Source organism: Eublepharis macularius, chromosome 1, assembly GCF_028583425.1.
Source record: "Eublepharis macularius isolate TG4126 chromosome 1, MPM_Emac_v1.0, whole genome shotgun sequence".
In the NCBI taxonomy this organism is placed as follows: domain Eukaryota; kingdom Metazoa; phylum Chordata; class Lepidosauria; order Squamata; family Eublepharidae; genus Eublepharis; species Eublepharis macularius.
In genome coordinates, this window is record NC_072790.1 from 90,406,036 (window position 1) to 90,433,959 (window position 27,924).

Sequence of the window (27,924 nt, forward strand, 5' to 3'; positions counted from 1 at the left end):
AAGACAAGGTTGCCCGTTATCTCCATTGTTGTTCATTTTAGTATTGGAGATTCTGATGATACAAATTCGACAAGATGAGGAAATACGAGGAATAAAAATAAAGGACTATTCATATAAGGTCAGAGCATTTGCAGACGACATAATGTTAATTGTAGAAGACCCACTGGAGAACATGCCAAAAGTGATAGACAAGATCAAGGAGTTTGGAGATTTGGCAGGTTTCTTCATTAACAAAAAGAAGTCAAAGATATTATGCAAAAACATGACTAAGCAGAAACAACAATTGTTAATGGAAACAACGGATTGTGAAGTAACTAGTAAGGTGAAATACTTGGGAGTTGAGCTGACTGCAAAAAATATAGATTTGTTCAAGAATAATTATGAAAAATTATGGACTCAGATAGAGAGAGACTTGATCAAATGGAATAGATTGAACCTGTCATGGTTGGGCAGGATTGCAGCAGTTAAGATGAATGTGTTACCAAGAGTAATGTTTTTGTTACAGACAATACCAATCATCAGAGACTCTAAACAATTTGAAAAATGGCAGAGGAAAATATCAGATTTTGTTTGGGCAGGCAAGAAGCCTCGAGTGAAAGTAAAAGTTTTACAAGATGCAAAGGAGAGAGGCGGAATGCAACTGCCCAATCTGAGACTTTACCATGATGCAATCTGCCTAGTTTGGCTAAAAGAGTGGATGACATTAAAGAATAAGAAACTATTAGCCCTAGAGGGATATAAAAAAATTTTTGGATGGCACGCATACCTATGGCATGACAAAGTAAAGGTCAACTCGATGTTCCTGCATCATTTTGTAAGGAGAAGTCTATTTACAATCTGGAAGAAGTATAGAACTTACCTACAAGAAGGAACCCCCTTGTGGGTGGTTCCATATGAGGTGATAGATCCGAGAGCTGTGGATAATGAACAACAATGTTTAACGTACAAAGAAATAACTAAGATTGAAGTATCTAAACTTAGAATAAAGACGCAAGAGGAACTATCACCTAACTATGATTGGTTTCAGTATAGACAGATTAGAGACTTATACAACTCAGACTTTGCAAAAGGGGGCATACGAACAGAGAACTCGGAACTAGAGCAGACCCTTCTTAAAGAAGACAAGAAAAGAATATCCAAGGTATACCAAGTATTGCTGAAATGGTATACTGAGGATGAGATAGTTAAAACACAGATGGTGAAATGGGCTATAAATTTCAATAAAGAAATAACAATGGAGGCATGGGAATACTTGTGGAAAACTACAATGAAGACAACGACATGTATCAATATTAAAGAGAACATTTTCAAAATGATCTATCGTTGGTACATGACACCAAAGAAGATTGCGCTAGGGAATTTGAATACTTCTAATAAATGCTGGAAATGTAAGAAACATGAGGGCTCCCTCTATCATATGTGGTGGTCGTGTGAGGTAGCTAGGCAGTTCTGGGGGGAAATAATAAGAGAAATGAGTGAAATTTTACAGTTTCAAATAAATAAGAACCCAGAACTCCTGCTGCTAAACTTGGGAATGGAGGGAATTCCAGCCCATCATAGGACGTTGATTTTTTATATGACTGCAGCAGCTAGACTTTTGTATGCGCAGAAATGGAAAGTACAAGAAGTACCAACTATTGAAGATTGGATCTACAAATTGCTGTATATGGCTGAAATGGATAAGATGACAAGAAAACTGAGAGATCTGGACTCAGGGCAGTTCAACACAGACTGGGAGAAGCTGAAACAATACCTGGAGAAGAAATGGGAGGTGGGAGGAAAACTGTGGCAGTTTGAGAACTACTGAAATATAATAAAAGTATAAAAGAGAGGGGTGACTTTACCGGGGGAGGAAGAGAAATGTGAATTTATAAGCAGTTAGATTAATTGATTGAGATATATATAGATATGTATAGGTCAACTGATAGAGAATAATTAATGATAAGGTTTAAACATGAGGATTGACTAACTAACAATATTTTCTTTCTTTGACAAGATTTATATGCACCAAACTGAATGTATAGAAGAGTTAAATTGATTGAGTATCTGAGGAGTTATATAGAATTACCATAAAAAGTTGAAATGAGTAATATATAGAGAATAAATCAAATTGTTTGATTTAAATGTGGGAAATTTTTATGGTTTATGATATATAGGTTTATATAGAATTATTCGAAACTGGAAAATGGGATAAATTGTTTATCTAAAGACGTATAGTTTGGGTGTATAATAATTAAAGGAGTTAATGATGCACTGCTTAATATAATGGAGAATGTATATCTGTTTTAGACAGAGGAATTTAATAGAAGTAAGGGAAAAGGGACAGAGGGTGGGAAAGCTGTTGGAAGTCAACAAAAGGGGGGGAAAGGGAGGGGGTTAGAAACGAAAAATTAGGGGAAAATTGATTGTAATGTAAAAATAAAAATGTTCTAACCCAATAAAAAATTTTTCAAAAAAAAAAAAAAAAGGAATTACTGATCAGATGGGAAAGCTTATGAAAAAGCATAACCTTCAAGCAGTATTCAGACCCACCCGAAAAATACAACAGATGCTACGATCAGCAAAAGACAGCAGAGACCCCCTCACCTCTGCAGGAGTATACCGTATACCCTGCAGCTGTGGACAAGTTTACATCGGGACCACAAAGCGTAGCATCCAGACAAGAATAAAAGAACATGAAAGACACTGCAGACTTGGACAGCCTGAAAAATCAGCAGTGGCTGAACATAGCCTAACTCAAACAGGGCACAGTATCTTATTCCAGGACACCAAAATACTGGACAACACTTCCAACTACTTTGTCAGACTGCACAGGGAAGCCATTGAAATTCACAAGCATAAGCAAAACTTCAACAGGAAAGAAGAAACCTTAAGAATGAACAGAGCATGGGCTCCAGTTCTGAAAAACACCAGGCCAACAAAACACTCCACACCCGACAATAGCCCTGCAGAGAAGATTAGCACATCAAGCACCAATCCATATGCAAAAGAACCTCCTCAGGATACAGTGAAGCCTCCCGCCATTAGCATTCCACACCCTGGGAAACTCTTACAGAATGACTCAGTGAAGCCTCCCGCCATTAGCATTCCACACCCTGGGAAACTCTTACAGAATGACTCAGCTCAACCCCACCCCTCCTGAGTAGATACAAATGACCTACATCTTTTCCACACTGTGACACTGAGAGATCTCTGTCTTTTGGTGCTACACCTCTGAAGATGCCAGCCACAGCTGCTGGCGAAACGTCAGGAACTACAATGCCAAGACCACGGCAATACAGCCCGGAAAACCCCCAACAACCATCGTTCTCCGGCCGTGAAAGCCTTCGACATTACTATGTCAAAATGTTCTAAGCAGTGATTTAAAGTTTAAAAAATCTGCAACAATTTCTGGAGACTTGTTTGCAAGGCTTCCATTTGGCCACATGTAGACAGTATCTTACAATAGAAAATACCATGTTTTTTCTAACCTGCCCTTTAAACATGGAATGTTACTTCCCTATTTGAAGCTGAAAATGAAAGTTGCTTGTAAATACCAGCAAATGTCAAAGTCATAACTTCTTTGTACCATGAAGAAGTGTGGGACACAGGCACAACTGTTGTCAACCTTTCTCAGTGTACAGCACAAAGTGTAACTGACAGAATGAAGCTTAGGGAGAAAGATAATAAAATCTACACGGCAGGGAAAAAAACCATTTTCCTGCTTCGTTCTGTTTCTACCCTTTAAGAAAATTAGAAGAAAGGAGTCCAATTTTCATGTGTAGCCTAAGGAAGGATGTTCCGACCAGTCAGTACAACACAGGAATGTCAGAAACTTGTCTCATTTTCAGTAATTTCATTTGTCATTTGCCTAGCCATTGCCTTTCAGTCAAGACTAATGGCATTCATATTCACAGAAAATACTGAACGTAAGAAGAAAATATGAAGTAGCTGGGAGAAGAAAAGAGGGAAGAGTCAATATGGGTCAGAAAGTTCTAGAAACAAAATGGGTTTCATGCTATAGTCTCCCACATTGGCCAAAGTTCTCTAAAAGCTTTACCTCCACCATTGCTCACCAACAAATGTACTACTTTCAGGGATCACTTTACATTGCCTTGACCAGTGGTTCTTAACCTTTAATCCACTGCTACCCACAAAATATCATCATAACAGAATGCCACACTCACCCATTTATTTATTAATTAAAATATTTTTATGCTTCCTTCCCCACTGACTGAAACAGCTCATAGTGGTTTACAAGTGTTTTTACACTTGATCTGCAGGTAATAGTCATTTTTAAAGACAAGAAAACTCAATTATACAGCCTTCCCTCAAAGTAATACACTCCTTATGAAAGGTTACTTTCATATTGGAATTTAGTGAGGAGTATACATCCACTGCAAGTATACACCAATTGCATCATCTGAAGAGCTCTTTGTATTGGTATTTAAACAAGCTGAAGAGCTCTTTGTATTGGTATTAATGTATCTTATTTTCCTCATGGCCCCATCTACGGATACTTAAATCTGCATACTGGCATTACAGAAGCACAGAGAACTGTTCTCCTACCACAAGTAGGCATAAGAGGAGAAAGAGGGGCGAAGAGGGGAAGCTGTGCCCCTTCCCTTGGCTGCCAAGGGTGTGAAGCCAGAGGCAGACAAGGAAAGAAGGAGCAAGATCCACTGCTGCCCCTACCACCACTCTTAGCCAATGAAGTGGCAACAGTGGATGCTGGTGGAGGAGGAGAAGCTGGAGCTGTTGTGCCCTTGGCCACTGAGGTGGCACTGGAGGCAGGCAAGAAAAGGTGAACTATGAGACTCCATCACCCACCCCCCATTTCTGAGGGGGGCAGTGTTGCAAGTGGGTTGGCAGGGGGGAAAGAGCTGCTACCTGTTGTGGGCTCTGAGTCCTCAGAGGATGAAGACCTCATGGAGGATGACAGGGGAGAGAGTATTCCAAGCCCCTTCAGAGTCAGCTGCTTGGAAGACCAGCAGGGACTGGAACAGCAGGAACCCTTGCCAGAGCAGGCTGGGGAATCCAGGGCAGACTCAGAGACAGAGGCTGTTCCCTTACCTGCACCAGCAGTTGAGACCAGGGCAACATCCCCACCAAGCTCCCCTGAGCCTGAAAGGCAGCGTAGAGTGCGGCAGCGTCTTGCTGCACAGGAAAGGAGACGAAGTGCAAAGCTTCAGGCACTCAAACAGCGGCGTAGTGACCTTGAGTCTTAGCAGGATGCAGCACTGCCCTGGAGATGATTGCTCTTAAGCCAGGACGCCCTTTCCCTCATTGCAGAAGCACCTGCGCACAGACCTGCCTGGCTCTACTGCAACCCAGCTCTGCTCTAACTGCTCTATTGGCTCTGACCTTTGAATTCGGCTCCCTGGACTACGCTCCCTGCTTGTTCCCCGGTCGGCTTAGTTGAACTCTGGACTCTTAATGAAGCTTGTGGCAGATTCCCCGCCTGCATTCCAGAACACTACCTTCACCATGTGAGCTGGGCAAGAGAGGCGCCACTATAACCCAGTCAAGAGGACAGGCAGAGGAGCCATTATGGAAGGAAGGCAGGCAGGCAGTGGCAATTCAGTCAAGCAGGCTGGCAGGTAAGTAGCCGGCCCACCAAGCAAGCAGAGGATGAGATTCCCCCAGGCCCACATCATGAGAGTGTCATGAGTCCCCTCTTTTTCATTACTATTTGCCTAAATATTCTCATAGCCTACCTTATGATAGGAGCTGCTACATGCTGCAGAAACACAATTTAAAACTACATATTTTAAAATATACCATGGCAAAAGCAAGGCTGTTTCAGAAGATGCATAAAAATGCTGACTATAGTCAATGTCATATCGATAATCATTCAAGGCCTTCAAGATTTCCAGGGTATAAGCAGGGTATAAGTCAAGCTTTTTTCATCATGCTTTGAATTAATCTTGCTGTTCTACTCCAGACAAACACAGCTACCCACCTGAAACTATTAAGGTCTTGTGAACAATACATCCTAACAATGTTTGTTAATATACAGGACTGCAGTTAATTTGTAAACTTCCAATACAATTGAAAAACTCTTAGAGATTGGGTTAAAATCCAAACATTTTTACAAAAAACCACTGGCACTGGTGGGAGAGAGGAAGCTAAGGAAGGCAGAAGCTTTAATCCACACTGATATGTTCAGATTTGACAACTAAAAGATGTACATTCTTGTATCCTTGAAAATATGCTTCAAGCAAGATCCATGGTGAAAGTAGAGGACTCTTAAGATGGTTGGTTGAACTGACCGCTCACAGATGTGCTGACATATGGAAGCCAGTGCCTATGCGCTACAACCTGTTGTACGGTGTCAGCAGTATAAATGACAGAACAGGTTGACCTCCTGTTAATGGCCATTAAGTAGTGAAGGACAACTGTGACAGCTATGTCAAAGCTATTCAAGTATTTTATCTTAATGCTCACATTGGTGGAAAATACTACAGTTTAAACAAGTATTTAAATATTGGACAATTTCATTCATTGAAACCTAATTGATTTTAGTAACCTTGGTTTGTTTTTGTTGTATAAACACAATGATTAATCCCATCACAACATGGAAACTAATGCAAAAAACTAATGCAAGTAAAGCTAATATAAAAATAATTCCTAATTGATCCTCCACATGTCATATCAAGTCTTGTTAAATGATTAATCAATTAAAAATTCTTCAATCAACTGCTCTGATACTTATAAATGAGCAGTTTCAGGTGGGTAGCTGTTTTGGTCTGCAGTAGAACAGCAAGACTGGAGTCCAGTAGCACCTTAAAGAGCATACAACCAAAACATCACTGTGACTTTTAATGAAATGATGAACTGTAGTTTAACAAAAGCTGCCTTTAAGAGTTAAAAAGTAAAGTCTGTCATTTCATTTCCTATCATTCTAGAACTAAAACAGCCCAAAACATTAAACGTGTCTTTAACTCAGACTTGTCAACTAAAATTTGCCTTCACTAGTTTAAAAAAGTCTTTCCTAATCTAAAGCTTTAGTTTATGTTCCTTAATGCTTATGTTGTACAGATGCAGACCCTAGTCAAGAAATGCACAGTTGTGAGAAGTGGACCATGGCTTGCCCACATAAACCTAAACCAAACCTTGCATTTCAGCTCCCTTTCTGCCAAAGAAGTAGAAGAAAACGTCTACTGGCCTGCCAAATGGGTAATCAGGATTCTGGAAGCATTTTGAGTGTGAACATTCAGCTCAAACAAGAAACTGGTTAGGCCTGCTACAACTAGCCATTATCCTGCATCAACAGAGTGTGACACCTGGAATTTTTAGGGAACGGGTTTTTTCACATAAGTTTGACTATTGTCAATCTTCTCTTAGAGGAATCCCAAAAAAGACTCCTGGGATCTATGGAAAAGATTGCTCTTCTGTAGTCATCTTAAAGTGGAATTATACTTAGAGCACTATATCTTCATTAAAATCCTAAAATGCCTCATCCCTACAGCTAAAGAGTAAGTCCCATTAAGTACATGGGGACTGAACTATCTCCTCCTGGCACTCCACAGTATTGCAACTGATCTGCAATATTTTGTCAGCCATCCTATTTTATTATTTATATTCCAAAAGAATGGATAGCAGTGTTATGACCCTTACTTTCTCTCGGGTAGATTTTGCCTTTAATCTTTCCCTTAACACCCTCTGGGTAGTTTGCTGCCACCAGGAATATTACATTCCAAGATATTTTATTTAAGTTTTCCCTTTTGTAACATGCCTAAGCGTCAGGCTCCTTCATGGTTCTGTGTGGCCCTGAGGATAGAAATGGGATATAGCAATGACAGCCACACTGGGATATAACAAAACAAAATAAACTTTTGTCAAGAAGCCTATCGATTTCATAAAAGTAGTTCTCAGTTCTTAAAGTTACTTCAGTTAAATTCATTCACACATCTCTTCTAAGGCTTCACACACAGTTAGCCTCTTTCTCTGACTCAATATTTCTCAGTCGTGCTTAAAGTTACTCAGGCTGCACACAGCTTGCTTGCTTTCTCGTGACTCAATATTTCTCTCGCAGAAATGCTTAAAACTCCTCAGGCGGCAAGCACACAGCTAGCCTGCTTTCTTCTGACTGAAACTTTTGCTCTCCACTCTCAGTCTAAACTGCATTCACTCCGCCCACACTCTCAGTCATCAACCAATCATATCACTCACTCATCCCTCTCTTTCACCCCCACTCTTCACCTATCTCACACCAAGCATTTAAAGATACATGCACACATTTACTTGAAATCATTACAAGCAGTAAGTCACCAATACAATCACACCTCCTGCCAGACTCCTAATAGTAGTTTGCCAGTCTACATTGGACAGGCAAGCAGGGTATAATTCCATCCAAAGCCAAAAATAAATCACCACAAATCAGGTCTGAGAAAAAGATTGAGGGCTGCTTTACTGACTCCGTTTGGTAATTACAATATCTGGATTCTTTGTAAAACCATGTAGGGAAGTGATGGCAATTCCAGACAATATGCTATATGCTGTCTTGAGCCATCTGGAGGAAAGATAAAAATTTGATAAAAGTGGAAACATCCACTGTTTGAAAGCCACTGTGTATATTGCATTCCATACAACTGCAATGCCAATCTCTTGCACTTATTTCTCACCAAAACTGCTGACTGATACCAATTAGATGTTTATTCAAAATTAATTTATGTTTTATAAAACATTAAAGTGTCATTTGACAAATGTATTGCTACAGAGGGTCACATAAATATCCTGCTGGAGGGAAATCGGGTTCCAAGAATGAACCCTCTCCCACTTCCTTGTGGGCCTTTAAACTATGTGTGTGGAGGAGAGTTAATGTTTCAATTTAGTTTCTATTTATGTAAAAGACTGAACATCAGTCTCTACAGTAAATTTCAGAAGTAAATGCATGAAGCTCCCTTATATAGTCACTCACACCAGCACTGTCTACGCAGACTAGCAACAGCTCTCCAGAGTTTCAAGGAGGGATCATCACAGTTCAACTAGCCAAGATTCTTAATTAAAAATGTCAGGGTTTGAACCTGAGACTTTTTGCACACCAAGTGTTATCACTGGACTTTAACCCCTTCACAAGGTAATGAATTAATTTATAAAACTGGAGACCACCAACAAAACCTTGCAAAAATTTTCTTTTGATTTTTTAAAACTTAAATCACAAGTATTTCTTAGTGTTTCAAAGTAAACAATCATCAGTGAATTTCTATTGTCATGTGAACCAGTGGTATGTTGGTAATTTACTTCTGAACTGGGCACTATACAGGTTACTAGGCACTATATGGGTTACTAAAGTCCACAGTCTATTATACATCCCCAAATAATGATTAAAATTTACTGTAAGAAAAAAGAAGGGTGCATTAATTAATAGCTATGAAGCAACATTTGCAGATAATGTTGCATCTGACAAAGAGAACTGTGATTCTCGAAAGCTTATGCTACAGTAAAGTTGGTTAGTCTTAAAGATGCTACTGGACTCTTTTTGATTTTGTAGATAATGTTATAGGTTTTTTTCAAAATACTAATACTGAAAAACTAAAGTAGGTGTACAGTTGCACAATCACCCATAATTGTAAGAAAAAAAATAAGCCATTAGGAATATTAATTCCAATTTTATAGTTATTATGTTGTAGTTACTAAAGAAAAACGCTCAGTCCACAGATGTTTATATTTCTTTTATACTAAATATTTATCCAGATGAATATTTGTATCAAATATATATATCCAGATGAACCTTCTATGATTATGAAGCCCAGATAATTTTCTCTTTTCTTCCCTACATGAATTGCCCACTCTCTTCTTAAGAATCAATCCTTTTCTATGATCAAAATTCAGAGAGAGGTACATCACCAATTATCACTATATTGTTACCAGAACTGCTCTTTATTGTAATGGGGAATTAGCTGTAGCAGTCTGTAACTATTAATATTAAGCGCGGATCTTAACCTATGTTTACGGAGGTCCTGATTCCAGACACTCTAGTGAAAAAGAGGCAGACAAGGAGTAAGGTCCAAACACGTGTATTTGAGTGTAGCGTAAGCCTAGCTTGCACAATCATACAAAGAACATACAAGGTCTAAGAAATACAGAGTAGGAAATACAGAGACGTTCGCATTAGCTGGTTCCCAACGATGATAGGGGGAATACTCACTTATCCTGAAGCGAAGCAGAGACGCAACAGCGAGGTGGCCCAATGCCAGCACTGGGACCACAGACGGACAGCAAGGAAGTCTGGATAGGAATGGCCTAAGCCACGGGCAGCAAGGGGGGGGGGGGGTCTGGATAGGAATGGCCTAAGCACCATGCGGTCTGAGAGACCAGCTTAAATACCCCAAAACGTACCCTGGGGCTGGTGCTGTACTTGGTGGTTCTCACAGATTAAAACAAAGGGTCTAATGGGCTACTGAATGGCTTGGATGGGCCACTTTGGTAATCAGATTGTGATAAGTGACACCTCAGGAAGAGGGGACAAAAGAGGGAGGGGGAAATCCAAGTGGGCTGAAAGGATGTTCCAGCGGACAGGGCTTGTCCTGATGTCATCAGCTTCTGGAATGCGGAGGTTCCTTTGAGATGCATTCTCTAAGTGCTTGGGATGGTCGGCACTTAGTTCCTTCTCCGGGGCGGCTCCTAAGATATGCAGAGCGGGGCGAGGGGCTCTCGCTGCGGACGTGGTGTGCCCGCTTCGCCGAAATGGCTTCTCAAAGCAGTCTTCTTCCCAGGGTCTTCTGGCTGCCTGAGAACATGGATGCCGGCTGGGCATAGCTGGGGCTGGATAGCAGGCTGCCCGGTAGCGAGGGCAAGCTCGGCAACCTACCCGCGGGAGGCTCCAGGCGGGAACTGACCAGGGAGCGCCTAGCCAGGCTCGCTGGAGGTTTCCCCGGCAGGCGCCCGGCTGCTAGCAGCGGCTTGGGCCCATATGAGGCAGGCTTCCATGGAGGCAGGGGGAACAACACTTTAAAACACAGTCCAAAGCAGGAAACAGGCACGGTCCGTGGCAGATGGCAATGCAGGCACGGGGCACACTTGTAACAGAGTCCAAACACACACTAGGAAGTCCAGATACAGGTCAGGGCAGGGCTGCCCAGAAAGAGAGTCCTTTGTGCAGTTAGCCAAACATGGAGTCAGTGAACTACACAGTCTATAGCAGCAGCAGGGTGGTTGACACGCAGGCAGGAAACTGACACGTGTATCAGAGCACACACGTGCAAAGCAGTCTATGGTGCAGCAGTAAAACAGTGACGCAGGAAACTCTAACACAATTCATAGCAGGCTTTAAAGCAGGGGAGGGGGCCTACTTGGCAACAATTCCCCCCCCTCGGAGACCCCGGGACGTCAGGCACGCGGGTCTCCGAACTTGACTTCAAAGGCGAGGTGGTCGGCAATGTCCGGTGGTCGAGCTTCGAGCGAAGAAGGAGTGGGAAGGGAAGGAGGGGGAGGCGTCACTCAAAAATTTAGTTTGGAGAACCACCTAATCCGAATAAGTGCAAATTTAGATCAGCCAATGGGCTGCAGGTCTCTGGGTTCACACCAGGGGGTGTGCTAAGTGCAATTGTCAGAATAAATAGTAATAATTCATAGCAATAGTAATTCATAGTAATAGGCAGCAATGATCAATTCATGCATAAAAACAACAACAATTCATGTTTGGGTACATGGATCAATTCATGGCGGGAGGTAATTCATACGGAATTCATGGTGGGTTAAAAGTACTAAAAACCAGGGGCAATTAATATACATGGATCAATTCATAGATAATTAAAATCATAAACACGTAGGATTAAAAGCAGGGATAATTCATACAGGGTAAAGTGAAATGTGCAAGCATGGCATAATTCATTGAGGGTAGGCTAATTCATAAATGGTTAGAATCATAAAGACATAGATACATAGGGTTTAAAATGATAATTCAGGAAGTTAAAACCGATTTCATAGATGATAGCAGCAATAGTAAAAGCAAGTGCGGGGAAATAATTCATGGGGGGTAAGCGGCGGAAGGGCTCATGGGGGACAGAAAAATAAACTCTGCGATTAAAAACCAAATCAATATGGCTGGATTAAAATCAAATTCATAGACTAGAACTGCCTCGGCGGAGGGAGTTGGGTTAAGAAGGCAATTCAAAAGGTTAAAATCAAATTCATTGGGATAAAGTTCATGGGCGCACTTGCTGTAGCTGGAGGGAGGGACTAGTTCGGGGCTAAATTCATGGGAGTAAAATTCATGAAAGCACTGGGAAGAAATTCATAAAACAATAGAGCAACAAAGATCACAGACGGCTCAGTCCGCAGTACAGCTGCTGGACTGGGTTGCATATTTACAAGAACAAGCAAACTTAGTCCATGTGTTCCAAAACACACTTCCACCCCCCCCCTTGTTGTCTGCGTCAATCCGCAGAGCAGGGTCGGTGAGCGGCGAGAAGGGCTTCAGGCACACAGTTCTAGTCCTCATGGAGGTGGCGCTGCTGGCGGTCGTTTGGAGACGGGCCGTGGGCTGGGAGGCAGAGTAATAGGTCCCCCCCTAGTCCACAAGAGGGCCTCGGAGCGGTGTCCGGCAGCAAAGCGTCCATGGGGCTGGTTCAGGATCCATACACATAATAAAATACAAGCATAGTTCATACCAGCACAAGCAATAAAACAAACAAGGGTTAAAGGAGGGCGCCAAGAATAACCATTAGGGCAGGAGGAGGTCGGGGTTGTAATGATCCAAACGGTAAGACAGCTGGAGTTGCTGGAGCTGTCGGCGGCTCCAACAGCCCAAATAAAGTAGTGAGGCACATAACAAAACTTGGAAGGCCAGAATAACGATGATTGGGTGCAACGCCAAATTGTAAATTCCAGTGGCAGTGGGGCTCCAACCAAAGAGGGTTTCCCACCACGAGTGCTCGCCGGTGGTCTTAATGCGCTGGACAAGATCCAAAATCTCCTTTCCGTTGTGGGACACAACCAAAGCAGTGGTGTCCCCGTCCCTCTGGATGCTCTGGAGGGTGCGGTGGATCTGGGGGTGGGTCAGGAGCTCGTGGATTAGTTCCAGGCCGATGCCAAGGGAAACTGGCTTCACATGACGATAGATGGAGGGTGCCACCAGGATCTCTTCTTGGGTCCAGACCGGTACCATGTAGGTGAAGTCGCAGGCTGCCACCGAAGACAGGTTGCAAAAGCAGCGATTGACTCCCGAGATCACGGGCTTGAGCTGGAACGAGTTCAGGATCACAAAGTCGCAGGCCGTTCGCATGCAGGCACATCCTTTCCCAATGTAGACCACAGCGGAGCTGTTCTCCCGGACGACCTCGAAAGAGCACTCATTGAGGGCGTCGACTTGCGGGGCTACACAGGGGTGATGAGGTGCAAAGGCTTGGTCCTGGCAAATGAAGCCGGTCTGGTCTCGATGCTGGCACCCTTGGAGGCTGACGAGCTGCCATCCGGTCGGGGTGAAGCGGGCCCAATGGTCGGGGTGTCTGGCGTAGAGGACCTCGGTGTCGCTGACTTGGAGTCCCAGAGGCACGACTGGATACACGTGGAATGACTCGTGCGCACTGGCCGTTAATAAAAATAATTTAAGCTCCTGGGTGGTCGGTGAGAATGAGGAATTTACGAGAGACCACCAGGATTCAAGCTCCAGTTCTATGGGTGACAATTTGGGCATAATCAATCTTTTGATTTCCAGGGGCAAGTGCCCGTCCGTGGCTTGCCGAATTAGCCCCATGGCCACAGCCTGATTTAATTGTTGGGCTTGCATACATGCCATAGCTATTGACACGTTGCGTTCAAAAGACTGTGTCCCTTTGAGCAGCAGAGAAAAATCTCTTTCAATTTGACTCTCCCAGTTAACTAAAATGGAGCTGATCTCGTGTTGCCCATTCGAAATGGAATTTAGAGACTGCACCACCGGTTTACCTAAGTCAGAGATGCTAGTCGTAACATGGGCAAACTTATTAGCGAGAGTCTCAATGTTGACCGAATCCATGATTGCTAAGCCTCCGGCTGCTGGAGCAGTCCAGTCGGCAATGCTTCGTCTGGCACGCGAGAGAGAGGGGGAGGGATCGATCCACAGTTGTAGCCATGCATTCCAACCCTTGCTACCGGCCTCCAGATAGGGAGCGCACTGCGGCAGCCTCTGGGTTATATTTAACTCAGCTAAGTCTATGCGGATCTCTTTTAAAGACATTTGCGGGCGGACTAGAACTCTCTCTCGAATGTCAGTTTTCAAAACATGGGAGCCCACTATATGCGTGCCGCCTTGGCTTAATTGTTCATTGCTAGCAATCAAAGGGTCAATTTGGATGGTGTGGGTCTCCTGGGTCCGGATCAGCAGGGAATAATTGCCTGGTTCGTGAGTCAAATTTACAAAGAGCAGCCCAAGCCGGTGAAATTTCTCTACTAGGGGCTTGGTTTGGCATTCGGGCGTCTGTTGAACCAGTATCCAATCGGGTGGGCCGTGTTTGGCTAGGTCTTCCTCCTTTACAATCCAGGTCAGGTTCTCCCAGCGCTCTATAGCAAAGGAGAGAACTGCGCCTGAAGGGGGCGTGATAGTGACTGATGCAGACTCAGTGGCAGTGGTGCCTAGTAGGATGGTCATTCTAAAGGGGTCTCCTGCCTTCCATACTGCGGCCGACACTAAAATAACTTCACAGTATGGTCCGAGAGCCTCAGTGACAAATGGCGAGGTCTCGAAGTTGGCAGGGGTGGTATATTTGTCTACCACCGGGACTGCGGTGGGGGCTGGCCTTATACGGGGAAGAAACATACATGGAATTGGAGCAAGTGGTGACACTGTGTCAGTAGGCGAGTAGCATACTAATTCTTGGGACAGAGTTTTTACTCCCACACATAAAATAACAAGCTCTGGGGGCTGGATCCACTGCTCTTCACAACTGCGGAAGTTAGTGCGATCCGTGGGGGTGGTCATATTGCTCTGCTGCACAACTTTGCAGACCATCATTTCATTTCCTGCCAGGGTATTTATACATCTCCAGTGGGGGTAGGGCATTAATTTGGACGGACGTCCCTCTATTAGGGTGCCTGCCAGCACGAGCAAACACAGGGTAGCCAGGTGCCTCATCTCCTGGCCTTCCTTTTCCTTTTTGTGCCGAAAATATCCTGGGGAGACCTGCGGATATAAGTACAGGTTCCCTGAGTTTATTGCAGCAAAAATAAATGAAGTGAAGTGGGGAAAAGGAGGGCGTATTTCTGCCAGCACTGTATGTTAAGCGGGGTTCGAACGAGAAGTCCCAGAGCACTAAGCGAGCCTTCCAGCTTGTTGCTCTGGGGAACTCCTATGCGGAGGCTTCTTCCTAAAGCGTGTATATTTCAGGGGGGACGTCTTTGCGTCGAGCAAGGGTCGGCTGTGCGTTAGGCGGGATTATGCAAACTCGCCCCAGGGGTCCCTGGGTGCCTAGGCTATGTGGCCTTCAGGTGCCCCTTGCTCGGTGGCGGGCTATTTTTATTTTGCGGGCTGAGAGCTATCGGTCCGGCTCGGCCTGTTCTTGCCGTTTTAAAAAGAAAAGAAAACTAAAGAGCGGTTTCCATTAACTATAAGGGTTGTTGCTAAAGGAGACCTTCGTTCTATTTTTCTAAAATAATTTTTAAGTAGGGGTGGTTAGGGTTAAAGGTATGTTTTATGATGGTTTGCTTTTGCTTTGCCTTTTTCCCTCTGCTTTTTTGCAGGACCTCTTGTATGTATTTCAGCGGACCATATTTTTTCCTAGGATCAATTTTTGGAGGGACTCCCTCGGGAGGCCCCAATTTCATGTTAAAAGAAAGAAACACACAAAGCAAAAGCACACGGGCGTGGGTTATTTTCAGGTTGCCCTCACTTGGAAGGCCTGGCAGGGCTTCATTATAACTTCAATATGTCTCCCCCCCTTCTTTTCCCTTGTACGGTACGGGCAAGGGAAAAGATTACGTGGGGCGGGCGGCTGCTGGCGGAAAGGGCCGAAGTGGAGCCGAAGGTGCTCGGCAGCGTTTATCGAAAAGCGGCGGAGGCGGCCGAGATCTGCCGGCGCCACTGGGTCTGGGTTATTCGGGGGTCATCTTGGCGCAGGGGATTCTGGCTATGTAAATGAGGCACGCTGCCCCTTGTGCGTGGCGAACGCACCCCAATAACATATTCCAGAGGGCACATATTTACAAAATACTGGCGGGTCTTTTACCTTTGCACTAAAGCGTACTAGATGGTGGCGCCGTATAGCAACTCACCATGACGAATATGAACATTAGTAAAAGAGGGATGTTGGGCTATTTGGGGATCCTTTTCCAGGGGAGGCACGGCCCTCAAAGCCAAAGCCGACCATCATGCGAAAGCGTGGGTCTGGCAGGTGAGACCCCGAATCTACGTAGATGCGGGATCTTCACCAGCACGGCGGGTGAAACGTTTTCAAATACAGAGATCACCTTTATTGGTGCATCTACAGTATTGGAAATCACCTTTGGGCTAAAGCCTCTCCAACCACTTCCACACAGCAACTCTCTTTTGCCTGTGTAATTTTTTTCCGAACATGCGGCTTAAAATCCAATTAAGAATCACTTTCGGTGGTGGTCCCACTTGGCCCCGGTTGCCGTGTTCCCCCCAAGGGTCCCAACTATGGGGCCCGCCTAAGAAAGTTAAAGAATAGAACTGACAAGAAATAACAAAAACACTAAATGATTATATGAAGCCAAGTTGGCTTTTTACATCTAATTTCAAAAGGGAATTGGGCTTCAGGTTCACACACACATAAAGTTAAGACTGCACAACAAAAAGGGACGGGGGCTGCGGGGACTTGAACTCAAGTCTCCTTAAGGTGGCTTTTCCACTCCTGGTTCCAATCCCTTCCAAATTCTGACAGGGAACCAGTGATTACATTTATTTGGGCTTGCTTCAGCCTGGGAGAGGACAAAAGGAAGAACTGGGAGGAGGTCAGAATCCTGGTCTGGCCAGTTTTTCCATTTCAATGAGGGGTGGGGGTGCAACGCTGAGTGGGAACAGTCTGTTTCAGATGCTGCTAGCAACTGGGATTCTTTCTGGAGTTTGCTCACTTGCATTATTACATTCCTGACTGCACTTACTGCTGGAGGCTCTACCTTTTCACTAAGTTTTGGGCTTGAGCCTTTTAAAACGTGGAAACAGATACACAAATGTCTTTGAATTAGCTCGAGCACTACTAAGCCACACAGGCACAACATTAGGTTTTCTTCAGGGGTGTTAGTCAGGGAAGGCTGAGAGAAAGCTATTTGGTGTGTAGTTGCAAGCACTGGATTCTCAAAGCAATTTAATTCTTTTAAAGGAACTGCATTTTTACTTTTGTTTACCTGTTCTTCAGGATCATTGCAAGAGGGCACTGTCACGGTGGGCTGTGTATAGCTTGGCTGGGGGCAGTCTATGGGAGCCACGACAATTTCTTGGGGAATGACTTTTAAACTCTGCACATGCTCAGAGGCTAAAGTGAATTCTGGCTTCTTGGGCATGGGGGCTGAGGCAGAAGTTGGAGGCAAAGGTGACTGGCTACCTGTTTCACTGCCTTTGGCGGGGCGGGGTGCTGATTCAATCACTGATTGTTCCTCTAAAGTCTTTAATCTGGCCTCAGTGAGTCTCTGGGATTCCAGGAGATTTTGCATCAGGGTTTTTAAAGTGGCAGTTTCATTATTCTGGTCCTCCAGCAAAGTCTGCATGCTAAGGAATTTATTGTGGAGCTGCTCTTTCTCTGTTGTGCAAGCATTTAATTTTTCTTTTAATTCCTCATTCTCTTTATTAAGATCATTTATTTTTAAATTCTGTTCCCTATTTACACTTATGAGCTCCTGAATTTTATTTTGCAGCTCTGCCAGGTTTCTTTCAGAGGTGTCTGGCAGAGTTGGTGCTGGGTTCTGGGTGCGAATCACCCTTTGGAATCTTTCCTTCTCTCTTTTAAGTTTCCAGCTATTTTTAGTTCCCGGAGGTCGAAGGCTAGCCTCAACCTTTGGTTTTCTCCCACGGGCAGTTAAGTGGGGAGAGTAATGTGTGACCCCCGGGCATCCCTATTGGAAAAAGGGGTTCCCAGCTGGTGGCGGCTCTCCTAGGTCAGAGGGCTCCTCATGGTCCTTTGGCTGCGGTCTCCAGGAGTCAGCCTGACTTGGGGGAGGGTAGACCTGGTGATTGTAGGAGTGAGGTGCCCGAGGGGGCGGGGGTGCCGAGGGCAGCGCAGGTCTCCAGGGCTCAGAGGGTCCCTGTGGGGAGGAAGGGTAGCGACTGGGGGTGGGCGCAAAGGTTACTCCTGGATGAGAGTCCCTTTGGCTGCGGCCCTGAGTGAAGCTACCGCTTCTCCCACGCAAGATTCCACCTCTAGGCTCCGAGTACGAGCTATGCCCTTGGGGCCGATATTGGGAGTGGGGACCATGGTTGGCATACGTGACTGTGTTGATGGGCTCACTCTCTTTCCTATGGGAGGCCGGGGACTTCACATGGCGGATGGCGCCGGTTTCTCGCAACAGGCCAGCAATGCTTCTGATGCGAGCTTCCAGGTCTCCCCATGAGATGCTCCCGGGCTCCACTCCTGCTAGTGCTAGGCGGGTGGTACTATTGAGTCCATCTAAGACTGCTCTCCTGAATTCTAATTCGTCAAAGTCGGGTACATCGCTTGCATCTAAATCTACTTCATCTGCTAGCTCAGCAAGAAGCTGCTTTCTGGCTAAATATGCCTCTGGGTCCTCTCCGGGTTTTTGAGACTCTGCGATGTACAGGGCTTTCAAACTCTTGGTGGGCCACAGGAATGCACAAATTTCTTTAATTGCTCCGTACTGACTGTGGGTGGCTAACCTTCGGTTAGAGATATAGGCATTCAGGGCCGAGACTATTTCAGGGGCAGCGCATTGGCGGGCCAGCTGGGCCACATCGGAACCACTAGCGGAGGGCTGGGAGGTGGTCACATGGGTGAACCACTGGATGGCCGTGTCTCGGTTTAGGGGTCCCATACGGTCTGCTATGGCTTGGAGCTCATCGGGCCTCCAATTGCGGGTTTCTTTAACGACCCGGTCTGTCTTCCTGCCATCCTCGTCCATGGATACAATTTCCTTAGTAGCTATTGGATGGAGGGGCTGTGGGGCTTCCTCGGGTTGGGGCAATTGAGATGCCCAGCTATCCTTACTATCTTCTGGGAGGGCCAAGAGGGCTGAGGGGTGCACGGCGGAAATTACGGCCTGTTGCATCCCCAAGTGTCGCTTTAGGGCCTCTAGCTCCCTCTTACAAGCTGAATGGTCCGCGGCTGCGGTTTTAGACTGGTTGTGGTCCGCCATGAACCGGGCAGCATGGGTGAGCTTAGTAATCTCTTCTTGTCCCTCCGTTAATGCGTGCTCAGCCATATCGGCACGAGCGGTGGCCGCTTCAGCCTTGTGCTGGGCGTCCTGGAGGGCGGTAGTTAATCCTTGCTTTTCTAATATGAAATTGACGCGTTCGGCGCGCCACTCGACTGCTTTCTCTTCATGGTCTCTCTCCTGTTCGACTAGTTTGGCCCTGAGACTCTGGATTTCTAGATGCAGGGCGTCCTGTTCTCGTTTGGCTTTCTCCTCTAGCTCCTTCCTTTCTCTGTCCTGGGCTGTTCTGAGCCTCTCTATCTCCTGCTCACTATCTTCCTGCGCTATCTGTAATTTATTTATCAGGGACACGCTGTCCTGTAAGGCAGTGAAAAGTGCCCAAGCTCCGTATCTGTCTTTTTTGCTCGACTTGGGTTTCTCTTTCTCACAAAAATCTTGGAAGGCACTTCTGACTATCTGGAGCGGGTCAGGTCCCTTGAAGGAACCGGCTTCCCAAGGGCAATCTCCCTTCTTGACTAGCCACTTCTCCAGGCGGGGCACGGTGGGGTTTGCCCGGTACATTTTTACTTTTTAGTTTAAGGCTGATCTCGGGGGAGGTTAAAGAGTAGATCAGCGACACCAGGGGTGGGGCGATTAAAGCTGCTCAAGGGTTTTAACAACTTCTTCCTCTCTATGTTCCTTTTGGGAGGTTTATCCTTCCCTCAGGTCCTCAAGGGTTTTTACCAGGGGGTTTTAAGGTTCTACTTCAAGGGGATTTTTAAGGGTTCTACACTCGGCTCTTCTCCACCGGGGGAGAAGGAAAATTCCTATTCCCGTTTCAAGCTTGCCTACAAGCCACGGGACCAGGAAACGTTTACTGGCTCGGAGGGTGCTCTCAAGCTCTCTAAGCCCAAGAACAAAAACGCTCAGTGCTTCCAAGCCTCTGCCTAGAAGCTAAAGCTCAGGGGTCTCCCAAGCCTATACTCGGAAACCCAAAGCTCAGGGGTCTCCCAAGCCTATGTGCTCAGAAAACCAAAAAGGGTTCCCAAGCCTCTGCCCGGAAACTGCAACTAAGGGGTCTCCCAAGCCTCTGCTCAGAAGCCAAAATGCTCTCAAGCTCTCTGCCCAAGAACTATACTCAAAGTGTCCCCAGGCCTCACGCTCAGAGACAAACGGTTAAACTGTCTCCAAGCCTCGACCAAAAGACTAAATGCGCTCAAGGACTGCCTCTGCAAGTCCCCAAGCAAAATTGCTCAGGAGTAAAACCACGGTACTCCCAAGCAGAAAAGCGCTCAAGAGTTCTAACAACTCCCAAGCAAAAGTGTGCCCAAGAGTCCCACTGATTCCCAAGCGAGGTGCGCCCACGAGTCTGACGTAAAACTCGCAAGCGGAAAGGCGCCCAAGAGTCTACCTTAAAACTCTTAAGCACGGTGCGGCCGGCTGCCGCGGGGCTTCAGGAACCTGGCTTTAGATTCCCAAAGCTAAACTGACTGAACGAACGGACTATCGATCCCTTCCCGTTTCCTCCGGAGCGGGGATTGAAGCCTAAGTGCTGGCAGGAACGGGGTTTGGACGGACTTAGGAGAGACGGGGGAGGGCGGAAAAGAGTTTTATATGTGCTGCTTCAGGATATATATATCTATAGAGCCTACTTCTGGGATCCCACCCACATAGACGCGTTTAGGCGGCCCGGAAAGTGGCCAGGAACTTCACCAGTTCAGAGGTCCTCACCCACAGTACACCGGTTATAACGGCTGGAGGGCCTCGCGGTGCACCACAAAAGGCAAGTAGTCCAAAGCTGGCTGAAGGAGGAAATGGGGAAAAGCCAACCCACAAGATAGAAATGCTCGCTAGAGCCACACACACTCACACTTTTAATTCCCTGAGCTAAATTGCGCTCTTTACACTGAGGTCTGGAAAATTTTCCTCTAAGTCAGTTCGCTGAAGACACGCGTGTCGACTCACGTGTATTCACACGAACTGGGTTATGCCCGCATTTTCTCCACCAGTAAACTGTTACCAGAACTGCTCTTTATTGTAATGGGGAATTAGCTGTAGCAGTCTGTAACTATTAATATTAAGCGCGGATCTTAACCTATGTTTACGGAGGTCCTGATTCCAGACACTCTAGTGAAAAAGAGGCAGACAAGGAGTAAGGTCCAAACACGTGTATTTGAGTGTAGCGTAAGCCTAGCTTGCACAATCATACAAAGAACATACAAGGTCTAAGAAATACAGAGTAGGAAATACAGAGACGTTCGCATTAGCTGGTTCCCAACGATGATAGGGGGAATACTCACTTATCCTGAAGCGAAGCAGAGACGCAACAGCGAGGTGGCCCAATGCCAGCACTGGGACCACAGACGGACAGCAAGGAAGTCTGGATAGGAATGGCCTAAGCCACGGGCAGCAAGGGGGGGGGGTCTGGATAGGAATGGCCTAAGCACCATGCGGTCTGAGAGACCAGCTTAAATACCCCAAAACGTACCCTGGGGCTGGTGCTGTACTTGGTGGTTCTCACAGATTAAAACAAAGGGTCTAATGGGCTACTGAATGGCTTGGATGGGCCACTTTGGTAATCAGATTGTGATAAGTGACACCTCAGGAAGAGGGGACAAAAGAGGGAGGGGGAAATCCAAGTGGGCTGAAAGGATGTTCCAGCGGACAGGGCTTGTCCTGATGTCATCAGCTTCTGGAATGCGGAGGTTCCTTTGAGATGCATTCTCTAAGTGCTTGGGATGGTCGGCACTTAGTTCCTTCTCCGGGGCGGCTCCTAAGATATGCAGAGCGGGGCGAGGGGCTCTCGCTGCGGACGTGGTGTGCCCGCTTCGCCGAAATGGCTTCTCAAAGCAGTCTTCTTCCCAGGGTCTTCTGGCTGCCTGAGAACATGGATGCCGGCTGGGCATAGCTGGGGCTGGATAGCAGGCTGCCCGGTAGCGAGGGCAAGCTCGGCAACCTACCCGCGGGAGGCTCCAGGCGGGAACTGACCAGGGAGCGCCTAGCCAGGCTCGCTGGAGGTTTCCCCGGCAGGCGCCCGGCTGCTAGCAGCGGCTTGGGCCCATATGAGGCAGGCTTCCATGGAGGCAGGGGGAACAACACTTTAAAACACAGTCCAAAGCAGGAAACAGGCACGGTCCGTGGCAGATGGCAATGCAGGCACGGGGCACACTTGTAACAGAGTCCAAACACACACTAGGAAGTCCAGATACAGGTCAGGGCAGGGCTGCCCAGAAAGAGAGTCCTTTGTGCAGTTAGCCAAACATGGAGTCAGTGAACTACACAGTCTATAGCAGCAGCAGGGTGGTTGACACGCAGGCAGGAAACTGACACGTGTATCAGAGCACACACGTGCAAAGCAGTCTATGGTGCAGCAGTAAAACAGTGACGCAGGAAACTCTAACACAATTCATAGCAGGCTTTAAAGCAGGGGAGGGGGCCTACTTGGCAACAATATTATTGCCTAAACTCTTGCTTAGCAAGATTAAAGAATAAAAACAGAATTTCTGTAATCATACCAAACAGAACAGAAGCTCCACTTTCCAAATTATCCAAAAATCTACTTAATAACAAGGACTTCTGCCATAATACCTGGCTTCACAATTTCTTCCACTGATAAAATTACTCAGCCGTAACAGAGGAATTATTTATGACCTCTTAGTTTATATAAATGTTGCGTGAGCTACTAAGTCTCTAGATAAGTTAAAAGTCTGCATCCCTAATATTCAGAATAGTGGAAAACAAACAGAAGGGCCCTGTAGCTATGCACACAATCTGTCTTAGCAAAACGTCTGACAGCTGCAACACTAACAAAATTAACAGTGGATGAATTAGTACCAGACGCTAAACAGTTGCTATGGAAAGAATCATCAATTTCTTTTCCTCCCTAATAACCTGTCTATTAAGGAGGGAACAACCCCTCAAAAATCAAAATACTTCAAGCTCTTGCATTTTCTTGTAAACAATGCATTTCTACTGAGCTACAGAATATTTATCAGGAAAGCTTTATATTTCATGTAGTATTTCATATTTTGTGTTTAGACACCGTCCATGGGCAACATGCTATTGACATAAAGTTACTCTTACTTTTGACAGAGCTGACTGAAAAGAACTTTAGGAGAAAGAGGACCCTTTCCAGCTTCTTTCATGCTGTGAAGGAACAGGAACATAGCTGAAGTCAGTGATCCAGGACTTGAGAGAGTGATTTCCAAAGGATCCTATGGAATCAAAACAAATTTCAGAGATTTTAGAAGCAGAGTGCAATATTTGCTCTTAATTTAAATGATTTAGAAACAGAGTGCAATACTTGCTCATAATTTAAATGGTTGATGCAATTTCTAAAACGAAAACCCAAACTCCAAAGTTCAACCATCAGATCTGATGAAGGGAGCTTTGACTCTTGAAAGCTCATACTGTGGAAATCTAGTTGGTCTTTAAGGCACTACTGAACTCAAATGTTGCTCTTCTATTTTAATTCAGCAGGCATATATGACATGACCATTTGACTTTTGATTTTATAGAACAATCTGCCTACAAACATAGGTGCATTAATTGCTGTACACATTTTTTAATAATAAAGACACAAAGTATGCTCACTATGATTGCTTTTCAGTGTGTAGAAAATATCTTTCTCAAAGATGGTATCCTTGACTAAGTATTTCAGAAAAACTTGCAAGTTTAACTAAATGCTTACCAGTTGGGACAGCGGACTCAGACCTATTTTCAACGTTGTGCCCTTTTCCATTTCACACATTAGTTCATTTAACATGTGTGTATGTGCCAAATTCTAAAGAAAAAACAGGGAAAATGCAACTGATAATTATCAACTAATAATAATAAATTTTTATTGAAAGAGACATACTGTAGAAAGGATAGTGGTCACCAGCAAGAGAAGCCACGGTTAAAATCAAGAGAACTCCTTTGGACTTACCAAATATGTTGTATATGCCCAAGCAAAACTTTTTACTTTTTCCCTTAACGCAGTTGTCCTTGCCACATTACCAACCGCTTTCTGAATTTTCTTTAAGTTTTTAAAGAGCCATGAACATGTCTAAAATGATAACATTCACCTATGTTCACAGAATTAGTTGTGTGAATCTTGTATTTGGAGGTATGAAAGAGGGTTTTTTTACAATGAAGTGGGACTGAATAAAAGGACTTACAACTGAGCAGTGCATTTGTATGAACCTATACAACTGTGTTCTAGCAATCACAATTATCTTATATACTAATAGGCAAATGGCCCCAATCTGCAGATCCTTACACCCACAGATCAGAGCCACTTGCCTACAAACCACATGTTTCTACAACCTTGGAGAACCCTGGAAGGTTGCAGAGCATGTAAAAAACAGGGGGAAATGTTTTTAAAAATCTAAAACTGTACTGTCTGTGCATGCACAGAAACTTACTTCCTCCAGAAGACACCGAGGTCATGAGGAAAGCTGCTACAGTAAGCCTGGGGAGAGGGAAATGCTGGGGAGAGAAACTCTGCTGCTACTGCCTCCGTTGAGATAAAAAACATGGAGTTGCACAGGCAGGGGAGGGGTGTTGAAATGCTTGGCACAGCCAACATGCACTCTGCTGAGCAGCCAAGCAGAAAGCATGGGCACCCTCCCAGAGGCAAAGCTCTCACTGACTGCCATGGGATGGGGTCAGATGCTGCTGCTGCCGCTGTCACAATTAAGGTGGCAACAATGCAGTCTGCCAGCCACCTGGCCAGGAAGCACAGATGATCTCTGCTGCTGCAGCCCTAGCGGCAAACCTGCACTTCAGCGGGATGTGGGAGATATGTCACTATGCTCGAGGAAGCAAGGCATCAATTGGATAAAATGGGGGGTGGAAGGAATCTCCACCCAGCAGATCTCACAGGGGCCCTGCTTGTATAACACTATTGTTCAATAAAATGGAAGCACTCAAAATATAAAAATATAATAAACTCATATCAAATATAATCTTTTCAAAAGCACGAAGTGGTTCCTTGCAGCATAGTTTTAATATGTAAACTGTATAGTATATCATCAAGACACAGGTCTTTCCTTGGTTAAAACGTAAAATTTGAATAATGTAACTTCTACAGAAATCTGCAATGACTACATATGAAGACTGCAGCTCTCGTAGCTCCCACAGAAAGCTGCGCTTCCTGGTAAGGCAGGAAATTAATTGAATCAATGGGTGACTCCCACCCAGCAGATAGGAAGTTTCAAGATTTGGTCCTACCACCTTGATGGACAAATGGCAATCACCCATGATAAGATGCCCTCCCCCTCAGAGCAATAATGATCCCTGAGGTAAGAACGAGGATTGTGATATACTGTAAATGGCCATTTACACTTTTCCTGCCTCTTGCAAGCGGCAGGTCCCTTTAAACTATCAGCTGGCGGGGGGGGATCCCCCCTCGCTGCCTGCCAGCTGATAGTTTAAAGGGACCTGCAGTTTGCAAGCGGCAGGGCCCTTTAAATGCCCAAACCCCACAAACCCGACCCTCCTACACCCCCAGCCCCAGCCCCAGCCTCCCACTCCCCAGCCCCAGCCCCAGCCCCAGCCCCACACTTGTCTTCTCCACGGCCGCAGCCTCCTCCCCCTCCTCCCATGAGGGGCAGGAAGGCCATTTTCGGCCTCCTCCGCCACTGCACGAGCCCGCAGAGCAACAGGGGAGACCAAAAACAGCCTTCTCGCCCCTCAAATGGCCACCACGGCAGCCATTTGAGGGGCAAGAAGGCCGGTTTTGGCCTCCTTCAGCAGCGAAGGAGGCCAAAAACAGCCTTCCCACCCCTCAAATGGCTGCCATGGAGGCCATTTGAGGGGCGGGAAGGCTGTTTTCGGCTTCCCCTGCCATTTTGCGGGCCCGCGCAGCGGCAGAGGAGGCCAAAAAATGGCCTTCCCGCCCCTCGCAGGAGGAGGAGGCTGCAGGCCCACAGGGCAGCTCCAAGTGTGGCATTAAGCTGTCCTGAAGGGTAGTATATAAATCAAATGTTATTAAGTCGAATGTCATTTAAAATACTTAAAAAATTGGTGCCCACTATTAAGGGGAAAGCTCAGGATCAGCCTGAAGTACAAAGGAAGACAAACACAACCCTACTACGTGAATTAAGCTATCTGTGTTTATTTTATATAGACATAGGGGAGCAGAAACCCAAATTTAAAGTCTTACCTGTATAACAGCATTAAAAAAGCATGTATTTCCTAAATTATTAATTCCTTTAACTGGAATCGATGCCCAACTGGAACCAATGCTTCTTCCCTTTAATACGTCACTTGTGTCACTGTTTTCTTTATTTAACCATATAATTTCTGATGACAAATCTGTAATATATATACACACATATATATCTATTAGCAGCATCACCTGCAGCCAAAAAATTGCTGTTTGCTTATGAACCTGCTTAAAAACCAAAACCCAAATGTAAAGTCTTACGTGTATAACAGCATTAAACCTGGAGAACCAGGTTTGATTCCCCACTCTTCTGCTTGGAGATGCTAAATAATGCAGATGCTAAATAATGAAGCAATTTAAAATGACAATGAGTTCGTAATATTTTGTGACCATATACCCATCACATTTTTGGAGCAGGGCCATGGTTTTGCATGTAGATGGTCCAATGCCCAACCTCTCTAAAAAAGGAGCTGATAGTAGGTGATATGACAGACCTGTACGAGAGATCCTGGAGAACCACTACCAGCAGAAGCAAATAATACCACAATTGATAGTATAGTATACATGGTTCTCCACTCCAATTTTTCCCGCACAACAATTCTGAGTTAGGTTGGGCTGAGACTGACTTTCCAAATCAGCTTCATGGCTGAGCAGAGTTTGAACTTAAGGTCTTCCTAGTTCTAATCTAACATTCTTGTTGCTGTACCACACTGGCTGTATTTCTTCATGAATTTGTGAACAGTTAGTATGATGAGGGAAGTTCTTAAATAATGTCTAGCTATTGTGCTGCTAAATCAATAGTACCCTTCGTACATTCATCTCTTACAGTGTATATGCAGTGTCTTATGCTGAAATCAAAGCCAGAATTAAACAATCAGTTTATTATTGCTTTTCTTAGAAGTGAGAACCCTATGTCTCATTACGAACTGCTATTCAAACCAAAGGAAATTTCAAAAGCCATTTGTGATATGGCACAGGGTTCGGCAGCCTACATAGACTCAACAGCACTGTATTCCAAAAAAAAATTGACTTTCTAAAAAGTCAGATTTATAATGATAACATTCCACTTGTGGCAGCTTTCTCCTCAAACAAGGGTTCAAACTAGTCTGTAGCACATCTTCAACAGCTCGATGGAAACCATGTTTTTTCTGATGACATGCCTGTAGTGTTCTCTGCCCACCCTACTAATTTTGCCATTGGGCAGAAAGTTGGTTAATCCGGAGCCAGATGCACAGAAGACTATTTGTTTTAAACCTTAAAACATATATACATTTAATAAATGGTAACATAATGTGCTACCGGTACAATGTCCTTGCAGTTTCCTATTTGACTTAGTACTTAAACAGAAATGGGGCAGAAAGTTAGACAGCCATTAACTTGTAGCCTAGAGGTAATAAAAAGACTTGAGATGCACTATTTAGCCTAGATTTCTACTAGCAACTTTCATATTGTCGGAGCTGCTACACTAAATATGAACATTACTGACATCTAGAGCATTTCAAGTATTGATTAACAATGCATGTCAATGTGAACAAGTTATGGACTTAATGGAT

The 27,924-nt window shown here is 45.1% G+C and overlaps 1 protein-coding gene across 5 annotated transcripts in view; it reads right to left on the bottom strand.

The window, feature by feature from the left end:
• USP45 (ubiquitin specific peptidase 45) overlaps positions 1-27,924 on the bottom strand; it is an 84,858-nt gene that overhangs the window by 35,972 nt on the left and 20,962 nt on the right. For all 5 annotated transcript variants that reach the window (XM_054976474.1, XM_054976482.1, XM_054976487.1 and 2 more), the window contains 3 exons: positions 26,369-26,520; positions 23,912-24,004; positions 23,305-23,435 (listed from right to left, as the gene is read on the bottom strand). In XM_054976474.1, the coding sequence (XP_054832449.1) occupies positions 23,305-23,435; positions 23,912-24,004; positions 26,369-26,520 (376 nt within the window). The remainder of the gene's footprint in view (positions 1-23,304; positions 23,436-23,911; positions 24,005-26,368; positions 26,521-27,924) is intronic.